The sequence below is a fragment of the Aspergillus oryzae genome, chromosome 8 (assembly GCF_000184455.2).
Source record: "Aspergillus oryzae RIB40 DNA, chromosome 8".
Taxonomy (NCBI): domain Eukaryota; kingdom Fungi; phylum Ascomycota; class Eurotiomycetes; order Eurotiales; family Aspergillaceae; genus Aspergillus; species Aspergillus oryzae.
The window spans coordinates 2836239-2850973 of NC_036442.1; the positions used below are offsets into that span (position 1 = coordinate 2836239).

Here is a 14735-nt window from a genome sequence, read left to right on the forward strand (position 1 = left end):
CCACATTTGCCCAGCACTGTAATTACATCAAGGTTAATCTGGAAGCCCCCGTTATTTTTGTCTTAACAAACAAAACCAAGAGACTTACGTAGTGAACAATCATCACCGGGAAATTTGCAAGTCGGGCAAGTTCCATCGAACTGGACGCGACAGATACCACAAACATCATCCTCGGGCATATCCCAACGCCAAGTGGCAACCCCGTTCCACTCTTTGATAGTGACCTTCATGGTCGATCACGATGTGGTGTGGTTTGAGGGCGTGGATTAACTCGTTCCGCGTAAGAGGGGAGAGAAAAGTGGTCGGTGAGAGTAGTGAGTGGAGCTAAAGCAAGATAACGGATCTTTTCTGGTTTGTTACCTTCCTTTTTTCCTATTTGTTTTTTTCACATGGCGGAGAAAATGATTTGTTTACGGGTGACTCCGCATTTTAGGTCCAAATGATTAGTTACTAACTTGCTACTAACTTAGTAGTGACTTAGCACGACTAATAAATAATAAGAATAATAAAATAATATAAATAAGAAAGTGAATACTCCGGACTTTCCCCTCACTGCGCACTTGCATTAAATTAACACATCCCTATTTTAATTCTTATCGTCCGCGATCAGATGACACCATCTGACGACATTGCCGATACGGTATGTAAAAGTTGATTGTCCTCTTTCAACTATCTCTATATTTCCCCAGTAAATCCGCGCTGCGAAAATGGCTTTCGCAGCTCTTCGCCATTCGATCCCTTCCCCCACTCGCCTGCTTCGTCCGACCATGTCGACCCCTTCTCAAGCCCGACTCCAATCCCAATGTCGCCAGGTTTCCTTCTCCTCATACCTGGTCTCTCCCAAGGAGCTCAGTGAGGCCCTCAAGAAGAATCCCGCAACCAAGATCTCGACTGCACCGCGTGTTGTCCCCCTCTGCGCTGCATGGTTTATGCCCAATGATCCGGAAGGTCGCAAAGGGATTGACATTTTCCGGAAACATCGCATCCCTCAGGCTCGATTCTTTGACTTGGATGCGATCAAAGATGCGGAATCTCCGTACCCCCACATGCTTCCCACCGCAGAGACATTTGCCGATGCGATGAGCGAGCTTGGCATCCGGCGTGACGACGAAGTGGTGGTTTACGACACCGAAGAGCTCGGAATCTTCAGCGCCCCCCGTGTCGGCTGGACCCTACGAGTATTTGGACACCCTCGAGTTCATCTCTTAAACAACTACCGATTGTGGGTGCGCGAAGGGTACCCGACGGAGACTGGGGAGCCCCAGCAAGTGGAACGGACCAGCTATCCAGTACCTAATTACGATTCGAAACTGGTGATCCCGTACTTGGAGTTGAAGGAGATTGCCAAAGAGCATAGGAAAGAAGGTGCTAAAGAAGTTGAGATCTTGGATGCGCGATCTTACGGCCGCTGGGCGGGAACTGATCCCGAACCACGCCCGGGGTTGTCCTCGGGCCATATTCCTGGCTCCAAGAGCCTGCCCTTTCAAGAATTACTGGATCCGGAGACGAAGACTTTTCGCTCGAAGTCTGAGCTGTGCAAAATCTTCGAAGAAAAAGAAATTGATGACTCCAAGTCGATCATCAGCTCTTGCGGCACTGGTGTGACCGCTACGATTATTGAAACCGCCTTGGGTGAAGCAGAGTACGGAGATCCTAACCTTCGGAGGGTGTACGATGGAAGCTGGACGTAAGTACTTCTTATCATTCACTAAGTCCCACGCCTTTCAAAATTACAGTTGCTTACTATGTATGTCGTCTAGTGAGTGGGCACAGCGTGTCAAGCCCGCTGACGGACTGATCAAAAAGCTGAACTAGGCTGGTGGGAATTAGGCATCTCTTATCATTGCCTTGGCTGCGAATTTGCGTCAAGATGGCCCTTGATGCTTGTATGACATAGCGTTCGTTCTTTGCTTCCATGGAGGACTTTTGTGTTACGGTGACAGCATGTCAATTATTCTATAGAGTGTAACCCAGTAGATATCCTATCGAGCTTTGTTACCGCAGTATGGTTATTGAAATGAACAGAATATCTCATCTCATTGCTTTTTCTTTTGGTTGTCACCTTGGACTTTCCCTATCGAATCGATGTAGAAACGTGATGAACCTGGTAGATGATGACTGTTCCGCTTAGTCAGTCGGGCGAGTCACTCCCACGGCGTCACAGTTGATCCGCTGCTGTTCAATGACCATTCAATCTGCCTTTACCTGGGCCTTAATATTTCCGCGAATGACTCGGTCAGACCCCCAAAATGCTGCAGATGTTCCTTCTTTGTGAACCAGGATCCCACGGTAAGTACCTTGTGGTTTGTTTGTTCCGGCATCTTGGTGGCCTGAGGTTGTCCTCGGCCTCTTGATTGACCTAATCTTAATGCCATTGCCCCCACATTCTCATATCCCTCCGCCATCAGACCAAACCTCCTTCTGAGGACCCATCCGCTAACGCCGCGGCGGCTCAGTCGCACTCGTTCAAATCAGCCATTCGGTGTAGGGCACTGCGCCGTCTTAACCATCCCTAAGATTCACCTACGCGCTCTGCCTCTTGTCGGCCGCTGAAGCGATGTCGACCGGACGCAAGGTCTTCCACTGTGCCGTGGATGAGACGGCGCTGACTACCAACATCAGCGAAATCAAAAAATGGACAACAAACGGCGCGATCACCTTGGTCGTTCCTCTTTACAGTATGTATCTCCCACTGTATTTTCTGTCTAGTTCTATCCTTTTTATTTTATCCATTCTGTATATCTTACATTTTTCTCACCATTCTCTCTTTACTCAGCCCTTGAACGCCTCCATGCATTGAAACGAGCCGGGTCTCAAGTCGCTATCAACGCCCGCGAGGCGGTTCGCTTCCTTGACCGCGTTACTTCCGGAAAGGACAGCACTCCGGCCGATCGCGTTGCCCTTCAGGGCCCGATGGAGCAGTACGAGAACTGGAGTGATGCGGAGAAGTTCTTTTTACCGGAATTCGAAGAGGAGCCGGAGGCGACAAACGGAACCGGTGCCGGGGAGACGCCGTTGGAGAAGAAGGGACCTACAGGAAGAGACAACAAGAAAAACGGAGCCCCGGATGATCTGTCGCAAATGCTTCTCAACAAGCTGAACTTTAAGAAGGACTCGGACGCCGCGTCGATTAACTCGGCAGGGACTCACAGTGCCCCTGCGTCGCCACCTTCATCAAGAAGTTCCCGCACGAGTCCCGAATGTGCCAACTCTCATGTGGTTGAGAATGGAAACGGAACAAGCAACCGTAAAGTTAAGCAGACGAACGGACATAAGCGATCTGCTTCCGGCTCCACCATTCCCACGGTTCCCTTGGTGCTCCGACCGCTACTCAGTGCGTTGCTGTGGCGGCTGCATAGTGGCCCGGATGCCTCCAACGCGGCTAAAAGCTGTATTCTCATTACGAACGATCGCTCCACGCAGATTTGGGCTCAGAAGTTTGGCATTGGTGTAAAGAACATCCATCAGCTGCGGACTTCCATTCAGTACGAAGAACGGGAATACAAGAATCGCTGCAAATATGTGGAAAAGACCCAAACTCAGACGGCCGAACCGAAGTCGCTGCTTTCCTACGACGACGAAAGCGACGAGGATGAACTAGTCTTTGTTCCTCGGGGCCGCGGAAAAGGAAGCTCACGAGGAGCGTCGCGTGGCGGAAGCAATCGGAAACCCGCCGCCTCTAAGAACACGGCGCCGCCTGTGGAGAGTACAATGGAGATTCCTACTCAGCCCATCGACCCCAACTCTTTCAGTAGGTCCTTGCCCACCACTGCCAACAAACAGCAGCCCACGATCGATCTCAGTACGCAATCCGGGGCTGCGCGGGGCATGGCCGGAGCGTCTCGGAACTACAATAGTGGTCGCCGAGGAGCTCCTCGTGGACCAACTCGTGGTAACAGCCGAGGCCGGGGGAAACTCTGGGTTCCTTGACCGGACGGCAGAGCCCCGTTGATTTTGATGTCGACGGAGCATTTGTTTGCAATTTCCAACAGAGACCACTGTGGTTGTTATTCGAAGCAGAAATCATCTTCCGTTCCCGGACTGCCTACTGGTCGATGTCAGTTCAGACTGTGACTTGATGGATGAGGCGAATGGGTCCTATATGGATTGCACGGACATGAAGGATGAGTACGAGTCGGATACGGCACTGATTCGATCCATACAACCATTCTCGTGCGAGACCGATGATCAGGCTCTAGGTCAGGTTCTGGGGTCAGACGGGTCTTCTTGCTCATACACTTGCTTTCCGTTACGATGGAGGAACGAGCTTTTTGTTTTATGTCCTTCCACATGTCCGGTCTCCTGGGCCACACACCTGTTCGACCCGACATGCGTAAACGAGCTAGCTATTCAACATATTACTCAGCAGTTACCACCCACACATATGAGAGTTGTCTTGCTTATTTTTGTTGAACCTGTTGCTATTGCTCTGTGGGAGTATGAGGGGGATGGGCAAGATGCATGCTTTAGTAGTGCTTCTAGGTATTGTTTATTAAGAAAACGAGAAAAAAGAAACAGATGACAAGAATGAAACCTATGTTTAGCTCGTGGTCACGAAAGAGATGAGATGAGATATGATAACCCTAACCGTGCACAAGGAAACTCTAATGAGCCATGCCATGAGGTCATGCCCCAAGTATTTAATTAATAGCCGCAGTTAAGGTCCCGTGGATCAAACCTCCGCATTGATGTCAACGTCACTTGATTTCCCCTCCTTCCACCCTCCCAACCTCACGGTTACTTGTCATCGCCCAGCAATAAATTATAAACATAATACGTAAGTATCCTCCGGGACCTGATTCCCCCCACCCAATCGTCTCTTCAAGATCTCAAACCTTGCCAACACTATACAAGTGCTAGTCCTTCCATACTTCCATACTAATCGTCGTAGCCGCAAGCAAGCAATGACAATGATCAACACCGTCGACGAAACCTCCCTCGCCGCATCACCCACCGAGCGACGCAATTCCCTGGAGAAGCATCTCCTGAATCGTCCTGATCCCCAGGATCTCAAAGAGAGACACATCCTCCTCGACACCAATGTTGCTCCGTATGGTTCCTTGACTCTGCTTACTGTACTAGCTATAATCTTCACATCGTGCCACTAACAAATAACCTATAGATCTATCCAAGCAGCAAGACAGGAACTAGACCGTCAGCGCACTACTGATAGTTTGAAGAAACATCTCGAGCACAGACCGGATCGCGAAGAACTGGTTGAGCGTGCGTATCTTGACATTTCACCCATTCACCTACGCTTCTTCTCTCGCAACTGACTCTAGTCATATTCTCATATATTCGAATGCTAACTTGACTCTTGTGTACAAAAGGCAATATCCTCCCGCATACCAACGCAGCCCCGGCGCTTCAGGCTCACGCCCGCGAACTGGAGAAACATATGCTGGCTGATCATCTCGACCAGAAGATTCAGAACCGGCCGCAGCCGGAGGATCTCATGGCTCAGGGGATCTTGACGGAAGATGAGGATCCGAGGCAGCCGACTATTTGACTGCAATCTTCGGCAGTTGTTGACGGGTTATGATGGATATGGGTTATGGATTATGGTTTGATGGACGGAGTATATGGATGGATTAATGGGGTACATTTGGTTGTTCTTTCTTTTCGAAAATAACACAAAGATATGGTAAATAACGTACAACATAGTGCATGACACACGAGCTTGATATGGGATTGTTAATCTCAGCTCCTGGGATAGTTTAGTTTAGTTAAATCTAGCTTACTTAGCTCAGAAGATTCACACTCTTCTATAGATACATGGATAAAACATACACACATACACAGCCTACACTAAGCCACCCCGAACAAAAACCATGAATTAATACCCCTCATCACCACCACCAGAGAGATCCGGCATCCACCCAGCCGGCCTCTCACTCCCCCTCACCAAAATCCCATAAGCAGCCCTCTCCACCTTCTCCACACTCCCCTGCATAACCTCCATCTTCTTCCCCAAATCCTTAATCAAATTATGCCGTCTAGACACACTCAACCCCTCAAAAAGCGACCTCATCTCCCTCAAATCCACCACAATCCCATTCTGCTCCCTACTCAACCCCATCTTCTTCTCCTCAGAAGCAACCGACCCAGCCGACAGCGCCGTAACCGCAAACCGCATCATCTCCCCAGTTAAATCAAACAAACCCAACAGATAATCCTCCTCCGTGACGAGTATCTCGGCGGGGAGTTTCGTGCGCACTTCGGGGAGCGTGATGAGGGTCTGCGAGGTGAGATAGTGGTGGAAGGAGAGCGCCTCGATATATTCCTGAATTGCGCCGCTGAGTTGACGCTGGTAGCGCCATTTGTTTGGGCCGGTGAGGTCTGGGAGGGCGTTGGTGAAGAGGGATTGGATTTGGGTGAAGCGGGATTGAGTTTCTTTTGTGATGTTTTCCGGGAGCGGGGCGTTGAGTTTGCGGATTCTGGGGAGTTTTATCTTGTTAGACTTTGTTTTTTGAGGGTGTTGATGGGTTGGTTGGGTGTGTTACCGTTGGAGGGAGAAGATACTGCGGCTTGTGTTAGCTTGCTTTGCTTTTGCTTGCTCGATGAAATTGGCTATGTGCATAACCTAAGATAGATGGGAACAGGTTATAAACATACATCTTCTTGCTCAGTGCCGTGATATCTCTTGAGATCTTGATTAGTCGCTCGCGCCGATCGTGGTGCTCATCTAGCTCGTTGCGGAAGGTCTCGAAGATGGAGTGAATTTGCGTCGGTTGTTCGGCCATTGTAATAGTAGTCTGATGGTTGTTGTTGTTGTTGTTGGGTTGGAGTGAGAGCTGTTTGCCGTCCCAGGTGCGTTTGGTTCCGGCCATTTATTTGTGTCGACTGGAGTGGGATGGTGGTGATGAAATGGAGGGGGATTATTTGCGGGAATGAAATTAATTCAATCACTGATTGATGGGCGTCATCATTGGACTTTGGGGCTAGGACTGATCGGGGTGATTATCTGATAAGATGGAATTGCTTTGGGCAGTTGGTGGCCATGTGCCATAGGTGGAGAGGTTTCTTTTTTGCTTCTTTTTTCCCCCATGATCTTACTATATGAGGCTGGTTCTTTATTTTTTTTTTCTTGCTCTTCTGTGCTGGGTATCGTTTGATTGGCTGATCGCGTAATCTCATTCTGTCTGTATTGAGAATGGTAGTGAATATACACCTGAGCTCACCATTAACGTGCAAGAGATACATATAGTAGTAGTTGATGGGCTCGTGTTTCTCTAGACTTGCTTATCAATACTACCCTAAGTGAAGCTAGTTGCATATAACAAGCATTTCCGGTTGTTTAATGTGTAATTAGTAGATAGGTTCGTTAAATAATTCATTCCGAGGTTCTATACCTCGAATAATCAATCATTTCTAGGCTATGACCCCGTCAATTTTCTTCTAAGCCCATAACATACACTGGCATGTCATGTCATGATTGGGTCATTGGATATTGGACATCCTGTAATAAAGCCGCACACTCAATCAAACCCATTCCACATAATCACTGGCCAAGATACTTGTACTTCAGAGGAGCATCACCTGCCTTCAGCCCGGTTACGGTGACTGTTTGCCCATCTCCCGGGACAATGTCCATAGCACTGTCGCTAACTCTGATGCCATCCCTTTCCTCGAAGACGAGGCATTTGACAGGCTTTTTCGCGGTGATCAGCAGTTTCTGCTCGTTACCCGATTCTGAAACCTTGTTCACTTCCAGTCCTCGATCGGATAAATCAAGATACTTGAACGGCTGGGGCCAATCCACATCGCGAGCAGTAACCTCACCATCCACCCAGAGTCGAGCAGCGAGTACGTGAGGTTCGGGTTGTGCCTTATGGTCAATGACACCTTCCAGGATGTTTGTAGTGCCGTTCGGCACTATTTTGACGTTGTCACGCAGGATGGGCGCACGGACATCAAGTCCCGTATTGACGGAAAGGAACCTAAGCTCGATTGTGCCAACAGTTTCCTTCTGCAAGCTACTAGCAATCCATAGCTCGTACTTGCTCGTCTTCGGCGGCTGCGCATGGGTCACACTCCAGTCATGATGCTCTCTCCGCACACCGACAGCAATGGGCTTCAGAACACGTGCTACAGCATAGAATGCCGGTTTGGGCCGCAGGAAGTAGTCTACGATAGCCCAGGAGATAGTGGGCCAGCAATCATTTAGTTGCCAAAGCAGGGCACCTCCACAATGTCTTTCATCACCCCATTGACGACGCCATCCACGGTATCCGAACATCATGGTTTCAGCCTGGACAACCTGTGTGAGATAAACATATGTCTGTATCAAGTTAGCCACATGGATCCTGAGGGTCGAATCAGGTAGCATGCCTCTAAGTCTGTAGCTGTCCTTAAGTTCTCGACAAGATATGTAGCAATCCTTCGCTCGTGTCCGTCGGCCTTGTTGTGGAAGTCGAGGACATGTGACTGAGGGTATTTGTCCGCTTCATTTTCCACGAAATACTCGATCGTTGACATATGGGGGAATGCTTCCATCCCAAACTCACTATTGAAGCGCCCTCCTAGTGTATCAAAGATTTGATACTTCTCCTGAGTTCCATGCCATACTACCGAAGGTTTAGTATGAACCCAATCTAAGACGCCGTTGGACTTACCATTCCACTGATGCATATCGCCCACCGTAGGATCGGACGTTATCTTTCCATCACCCCAAGGGCTCCCCGGATGATAAACCGTTTTGGGGGACAGCTTTTCAACAACGGAAGGCAAGAGCTTCTCATATATGTAGCGCGCCGGGAAATCGGTCTTCAGCCAGTTCTCTGGGTTCTTATCCTCGTAGTCGTAGACAAGACCAGCGCTTTCTTGCACTTGGTAGTCTTCATTGTTTCCAACGTACACCACAATCGACGGGTGATGGCGTAGTCGGCGCACGTTATAGTTTGCCTCCTTCTCAATCGACTCCAGGAGCTCGGGCCAGGTTGGGTAGTTACCACAGCCAAACATGAAGTCTTGCCATACCAAGACTCCAAGTTCGTCGCATGCTTGGTAGAAGCTATCATCCTCGTAGCAGCCACCACCCCACACTCTATGCTCTATTAGCAAATGTTAGCTATCACGGACCGTCCGAACATACCTGATCATCACTTGGCGGCCGGCAACCATCAATTCAATCCATTTGCGATACCGCTCGGCAGTAATGCTGGGCAAGAGATTATCGGCCGGAATCCAGCATGAGCCGCCACAGAAGACATCAACACCGTTTATTCGGAAGAAGAACGACTTTCCATGCCTGTCAGGCTGCTGGATAAGTTCCGCAGTTCGAATGCCAATCTTCTTCGACACGCTGTGTATCTCACAGTCTTCTTTCTCCAAGGACACGGATATTTCGTACAGGGCAGGGTCACCATAGCCATTTGGCCACCAGAGGGACGGTTGTGTCACGTCAAACGTCACATTCGCAACCTTGTCCTTTAAGGTGGCCACCTCACGAGCGACCTCCTTGCCGTGAAGACTAAGCAGGAAGCTGGCCTTATAAGAGTCAACCGAATCCGCAGCGTCCACTTCAGCGAAAGCCGAAACCCGGGCTGTCTGGTGATCCGATGCGAGCTCCACCTCCGTCCAAAGATCAGAGATCTTAGCGGAATATACCTCAAGCCGCACCTCCCGCCAGATGCCTGCAGTTGACAAGAGTGGGCCCCAGTCCCAGCCCCAATGATATTGGGCTTTTCTGACAGCCATTCTGGCGGGATCGCCATTGAAAGAAGCCCAGTTATGCTTGGTATCTTTCTCTCGAAGTTCTCGCGCCCTGCGCATGGCACAGTCGAAATCGATTTCCAGCACATGGTCTCCTTCCGCCTCAAGCGCCTTAGTCACATCTACACGGTGAGCAAGGAACATATTGTCACTTTGCAGGATGACGCTGCCATCGAGCTTCACTGTGGCAAAGGTATCCAAGCCGTCAAATGCTAAGATAATCGACGATCCAGCGGCGACAGCGGGCTTCTGGAAAACGGTTCGATAGGTCCATGACTTGTCATTCACCCATCGGGCATCTAGTTCATTGAAACCAATGTATGGATTCTTCAGCCTGGAGGAATCGGGGCGATTCGTTAGCGATTGGATGGCATTGGGCATGTGAAAAGGAATGCATACTTCTGATTGGCTTGTAGATCCTGATGAGCCACGGAAGGAACGACAGGCACCGGCATCCACGCTTCAGGCGACTGGTCATCACTATCTTTGAAGCTCCATCCCGTAGATAGAGGGTACTGAGAGAATGCCGCCATGACGTTATCTGAGGGGGTTGAGAAGTGCCAATGGATGCTCGGACACTTCACAGCAGAGGGCAGAGAAAACTTGTGTTCATTGAACCCCAGAAAGTGGAAATTCCCCGGATTTTAGATGCCGGCTCCCCATGTTGAAAGGATCGTTGTAAGGCGCAGATTCTCATAAGTGTATGCTACATGCGACAAGGTATGCGGAGTGTCACTCCGCACCCCACGTGCTGGGATTTCCTCTTTGAGCCATTCTGGACGGAGGAGGGTCCTTGCCCAATTGAGTTAAGCGCCATGAGGGAGTATGTCAGCCACTGACAGTCACGTTTGCCCTCGTAAAACCTCTATTCATGGAACGCCAGTAAGTCTACTGCTGGTTGTCCTTCCTGAAGGAGAGACTTAGCTGAACATTGCTCCCACTTTGCTAAGTTCGTTTGTGGCCGTGAAAGACGGTTGTGAAACGGCCTTATGGGGCATCCTTACTCGATGGGGTACATTAGCCTTCCCTTAGCCACGGCATCTTCCCGAAACTGTTAAACCTCCGACGTTTCTCCCACACTTTCCCGTTCTAGACACGGAGGGCCCTCCGTCAAGCTCTCTGGGTTTTCTATCGGTCAATTGCCAGCGACCTTGTTGGTCAAAGACGCTCCATACAAATGGTTGAGGATAGCCATCAGTCAGAGGTATACTATCTTTTCTTCGGACCATACATTGTTCATGATTCTCTCGGAAGTAGTTAATCCCCGGGAATTGAGTTTCTCTTATACTTTCACTTCCATTCAAAACCTACTTTCTTTCTACAAACCATATCCGACACGAAGTATAAACCATGTTACCATATCGACAATGTGTGGGTGCACCCTCCCTCGGCCCATGGCCACACCAATGACCAAATATATTTCTCTCACTTTGTCCGAGGAACTATTGAGCCACTCTTTCCCCGAGACATTTGACGCGTCGTTTGACGCTAAGTTTTCGGTCTGACCGTCTGAGAACCTCAGCCTTCAGGCCCTCGCCCCTCATCATACATTGATTTAAATGCTCTATAAGCACTCTCACACTCCTTAATGCACTAAATTTAAATGAAGGGACATGCCCTACTCAACCGTCAGTGCACGAAGAAAAAAATGACGCATTGCTTGGCGCCAATCTTCCGCCGGATCAACGGTTATTTGTGTTTGAATCCGTGGTGGGTGTCGTCAGTGTCGTTGATTGGAAGTTCAACCCAGTCGGATGAACGGGGCGATGTTCCTTAATACAGTCATCAGTCGCTCGGATCATCCCGAATTCCTGATGTTCACTATTGCCTATCCGGTCACTTCGCGCCCGTGCTAAGAGGACGCCTCCTGTTGATCGCAAAATAGCCTTGAAACGGCTCTGGAAATTTCGGCGAAATTCTGGGGGTCTCGACTCTCCACTGGTGGAATTCGGCTGCGCAGGGTATTCCCTGACACTAGCATGGCTCTCTTGCATCAACAGGTGACCTGCAATTTCAATAAACTTTGGCAGACCGAGTGAACTAATACGCGCGGGGTCACGGATATCACAGGGAAACGATTCAGCAGGCAGTTCGCTTGCGTAGGAATATACGGATCCTCGGAGGATTGTGGTTTAGCCTAAGGGCTAGAGGTTCCGTCGATCCCTAGGTGACCATAGCGCGTTGCGGAACCACCGTCTGCCTGGCGATACAAGCACTGGGTCGGTCGTGTATATCCGACACGAGGCAGTAAGTAATTAATTTTTAAGTTGGACCCCTGCCGATGACCCCACCAGTGTAGAAACCTGGATACAGCCGAACGCTCAGAAACCGGCTTAGCCTGTTGCCTTGCGAATAGAAATGCAGGGACAAGCCACTGTTCTCTCGCTAAGGTGTGAATGTGATTCTGCAGTGCTTTTGTGCAGAAAAGTGGGCGAGGTCGCTATTCGTCCTGCGTGGTTTTTCTGTTCAGATTGGCTGTGGCTGCCCTGTGTATAAGCGGGTGGACATAATTCTACTGCTCCTTCTGCTGCAGCAGGGGTATTTCCCGTTATCCCTCGTGGAGAGCCTTCAGGTCTATGGGATGGTTTCCTGATCCACTGGCAGACCGTAATTCCCCGATTTCCTGGATCATGCTGTCTTGCTTCGATGGATATCTCTCGGGGTGCTTTGGAGATGCAGATGCACATCACCCGTCTCATCAACTGTAGAAGTGGTGCCAGTACCTTTAAATCTATAGAAAATTCTAAAGTAGAACTGGAAGCCGACGGCATTTCCATGACAGGAACCGGGGCTTGACGGGTCTGGCAGGGAGGTAGAGACCACCACATGGCCCAATCCCCTCCCCTCCATGGATAGCGCTCTTTCCTTGGTTCCCAGGACGCCGCGTATCCTCGTAAACTCCTCACCTGGCGTCACGAGGGGTAATAGACAGACACGGTGTCATTTAGCCAACAAGGTCAGCGGTTAACCGATGGGTTTACTGCGCCGGATATTGGAGGATACTCTGGGACCCTGCACCTGGCCAACGAATGGTAGAAGAAAGGAAAGAATTTAATACTTCTATGTGCATGCATTAATCAAGAAATGCGGGGAAACCGCGGACAATCTCAGGACGATCTGCCAGCGAGGGTTTGTTCAGCATGGCTGGCGATAGGGTTAGACGGTTCCATCGGCCTCCACTCTAACTTTCTACTCATCCTCGCGCATCACCCGTTTTTGTTCGACTCTCAAACACTCTTAATATTTTTCTTTTGCCCCATCCGGTCCCTGACACCTTTCTCATCACCCTTGATCGTAATCGACGACGTCGTCTTATCTTGTTAATAATTTTTCGCCCTGGTTTCTTTTCTCTTTGGGGTTCTCTATTTCTAGTGGACATCAAACAGGGACATTTTCCGTGTCGTCTTGAGGGCACTCATTCTCAAAGCCCCCCCTAATTGCCACCCCTTAAATCACCAGCCCACAATCTGCAGGGTCTCACTTCTAGTACGCTGAGAAGCTGGTGGCGGCCTTTTCCCTGGCATTATTATATTATTAGACTAGTCGGCCTCCGCTGTTTCCAGAAAAAATCCCTGGACTCGGCTGCATGCAAACTGCTTGGACGTCTGCTACCTCCAATGGCCGGTTCTGATCGATTTGGATCTAAGCTGAGTGGGTGTCTTCTGTTTATCATTGTCTGAGATTGCCTAGAACCCGGTTCTTGGAGATGTTCCACACCTTTGAAGGATTCGAAAACCCGAACAACTCGGCCCCAGTCCGGGGTCGTGGTGAGCGCCAGCCATCCGTCGGCCGACGTGTCACTACCCTTCGTGCCTGTACATCATGCAGACATCGCAAGATCAAGTGTGACGGTGAAAAGCCGTGCGAAGCGTGTCGGTGGTATAAGAAAGCCGACCAGTGTCATTATGCAGATCCCCGGCCCTCCCGCAGGTGGGTTGCTCTCTTTCTTTTTTGATTTTTAATTAGAGATAAATGCCCCTTCTTCCCCACAGTTATCTCCCCACCCAGACGGTGGAAGATCTATACATGGCTTACGTGGGAATGAAAATGCAGACATGTAGAAAAACTCTCCACCACTTTGGACGAGTATCGGGGCGTGCTCGAGAAACTCTTCCCTAATATCCAACCCGAAAATTTAGTTAGCTTGCCTCGCGAAAAGCTTTTGGAGCTGATGGGCAAGCCATCCCTGCTGCAGACACAGCCGCCACACCCAGCGTCACCAGCTACCTCGGCATCGGTCGAAGCCCATGTCTCCCCCGTCTCCAACGAAGATGGCAATTTGGAATCTTTGCAGACGATGCCTGAAGAATCCAGTGATTCTCAAAACTCGGGTTATACGGAGATATCCAATAATTTTTCGGACGACGTCAATGCTCTGTCACTCTCATCCAGACAGCCCTCCTCTTATTTGGGCGTGTCGTCTATCAATGCTGTTCTCAAAGTGATTCTCTGCCTTGACCCTGGCGCCCTCTCTTACTTCTCTCATCCCTCGACCAACACAGACTCCAGGGACTCAGCTCTAGGATACTCCCCAGCAGAAGCACAACCATGGCCGGTCCAAGAGTCTCAGCAACCAATAACGCCCCCTCAACCACATCGACCAGTAACAGAGATGCAGTTGCTCGACGCCTACTTTACTTATTTTCAGCCATTCGTGCCCATGCTAGATGAGGAAGTTTTCCGCGAGGTCTATCACTCGGGGTGTAGAAAGGATGAACGTTGGCTGGCACTGCTGAACATTGTGCTTGCCTTGGGTAGCATCGCAGCATGTCCATCGGATGACATGTCCCACACAATTTACGCCCAGCGCTGTAAGAGCTACTTGAATTTAGAATCGCTTGGATCCTCACATATAGAGACCATCCAGACTCTCGGCCTTCTGGGAGGGCAGTATCTTCATTATGTCAGTCAACCCAATCTGGCATATTCGCTCATGGGAGCTGCGCTGCGCATGGCTGCAGCTTTGGGCTTGCACAAAGAGTTTTCAGATAACCAGGAAGGGTCGTGTAAGCAGAACATAT

The 14735-nt window shown here is 49.8% G+C and overlaps 5 protein-coding genes across 5 annotated transcripts; 3 read left to right on the forward strand and 2 right to left on the reverse strand.

Moving 5' to 3' along the window:
- Positions 1-707: 707 nt before the first annotated feature.
- AO090010000212 (sulfurtransferase) lies at positions 708-1815 on the forward strand (the record flags this gene model as incomplete). The annotated part of the gene is made up of 2 exons (XM_001827191.3): positions 708-1687; positions 1761-1815. 2 exons carry the CDS (start codon positions 708-710, stop codon positions 1813-1815), a joined length of 1035 nt encoding a protein of 344 aa, XP_001827243.1.
- A 742-nt stretch (positions 1816-2557) lies between these two features.
- Positions 2558-3952, forward strand: AO090010000211 (uncharacterized protein; the record flags this gene model as incomplete). The annotated part of the gene is made up of 3 exons (XM_001827190.1): positions 2558-2678; positions 2777-3751; positions 3804-3952. The coding sequence occupies 3 exons, from the start codon at positions 2558-2560 to the stop codon at positions 3950-3952; spliced, it is 1245 nt and encodes a 414-aa protein (XP_001827242.1).
- Positions 3953-4904: 952 nt separating this feature from the next.
- On the forward strand, positions 4905-5509 carry AO090010000210 (RPEL repeat-containing protein; the record flags this gene model as incomplete). Its single annotated transcript, XM_001827189.3, has 3 exons — positions 4905-5050; positions 5123-5223; positions 5331-5509. The coding sequence occupies 3 exons, from the start codon at positions 4905-4907 to the stop codon at positions 5507-5509; spliced, it is 426 nt and encodes a 141-aa protein (XP_001827241.1).
- Positions 5510-5836: 327 nt separating this feature from the next.
- Positions 5837-6743, reverse strand: AO090010000209 (translin family protein; the record flags this gene model as incomplete). The annotated part of the gene is made up of 2 exons (XM_023233765.1): positions 5837-6437; positions 6616-6743. 2 exons carry the CDS (start codon positions 6741-6743, stop codon positions 5837-5839), a joined length of 729 nt encoding a protein of 242 aa, XP_023094080.1.
- Positions 6744-7501: 758 nt separating this feature from the next.
- Positions 7502-10247, reverse strand: AO090010000208 (beta-mannosidase; the record flags this gene model as incomplete). The annotated part of the gene is made up of 4 exons (XM_023233766.1): positions 7502-8281; positions 8365-9046; positions 9095-10048; positions 10114-10247. 4 exons carry the CDS (start codon positions 10245-10247, stop codon positions 7502-7504), a joined length of 2550 nt encoding a protein of 849 aa, XP_023094079.1.
- Positions 10248-14735: the final 4488 nt, after the last annotated feature.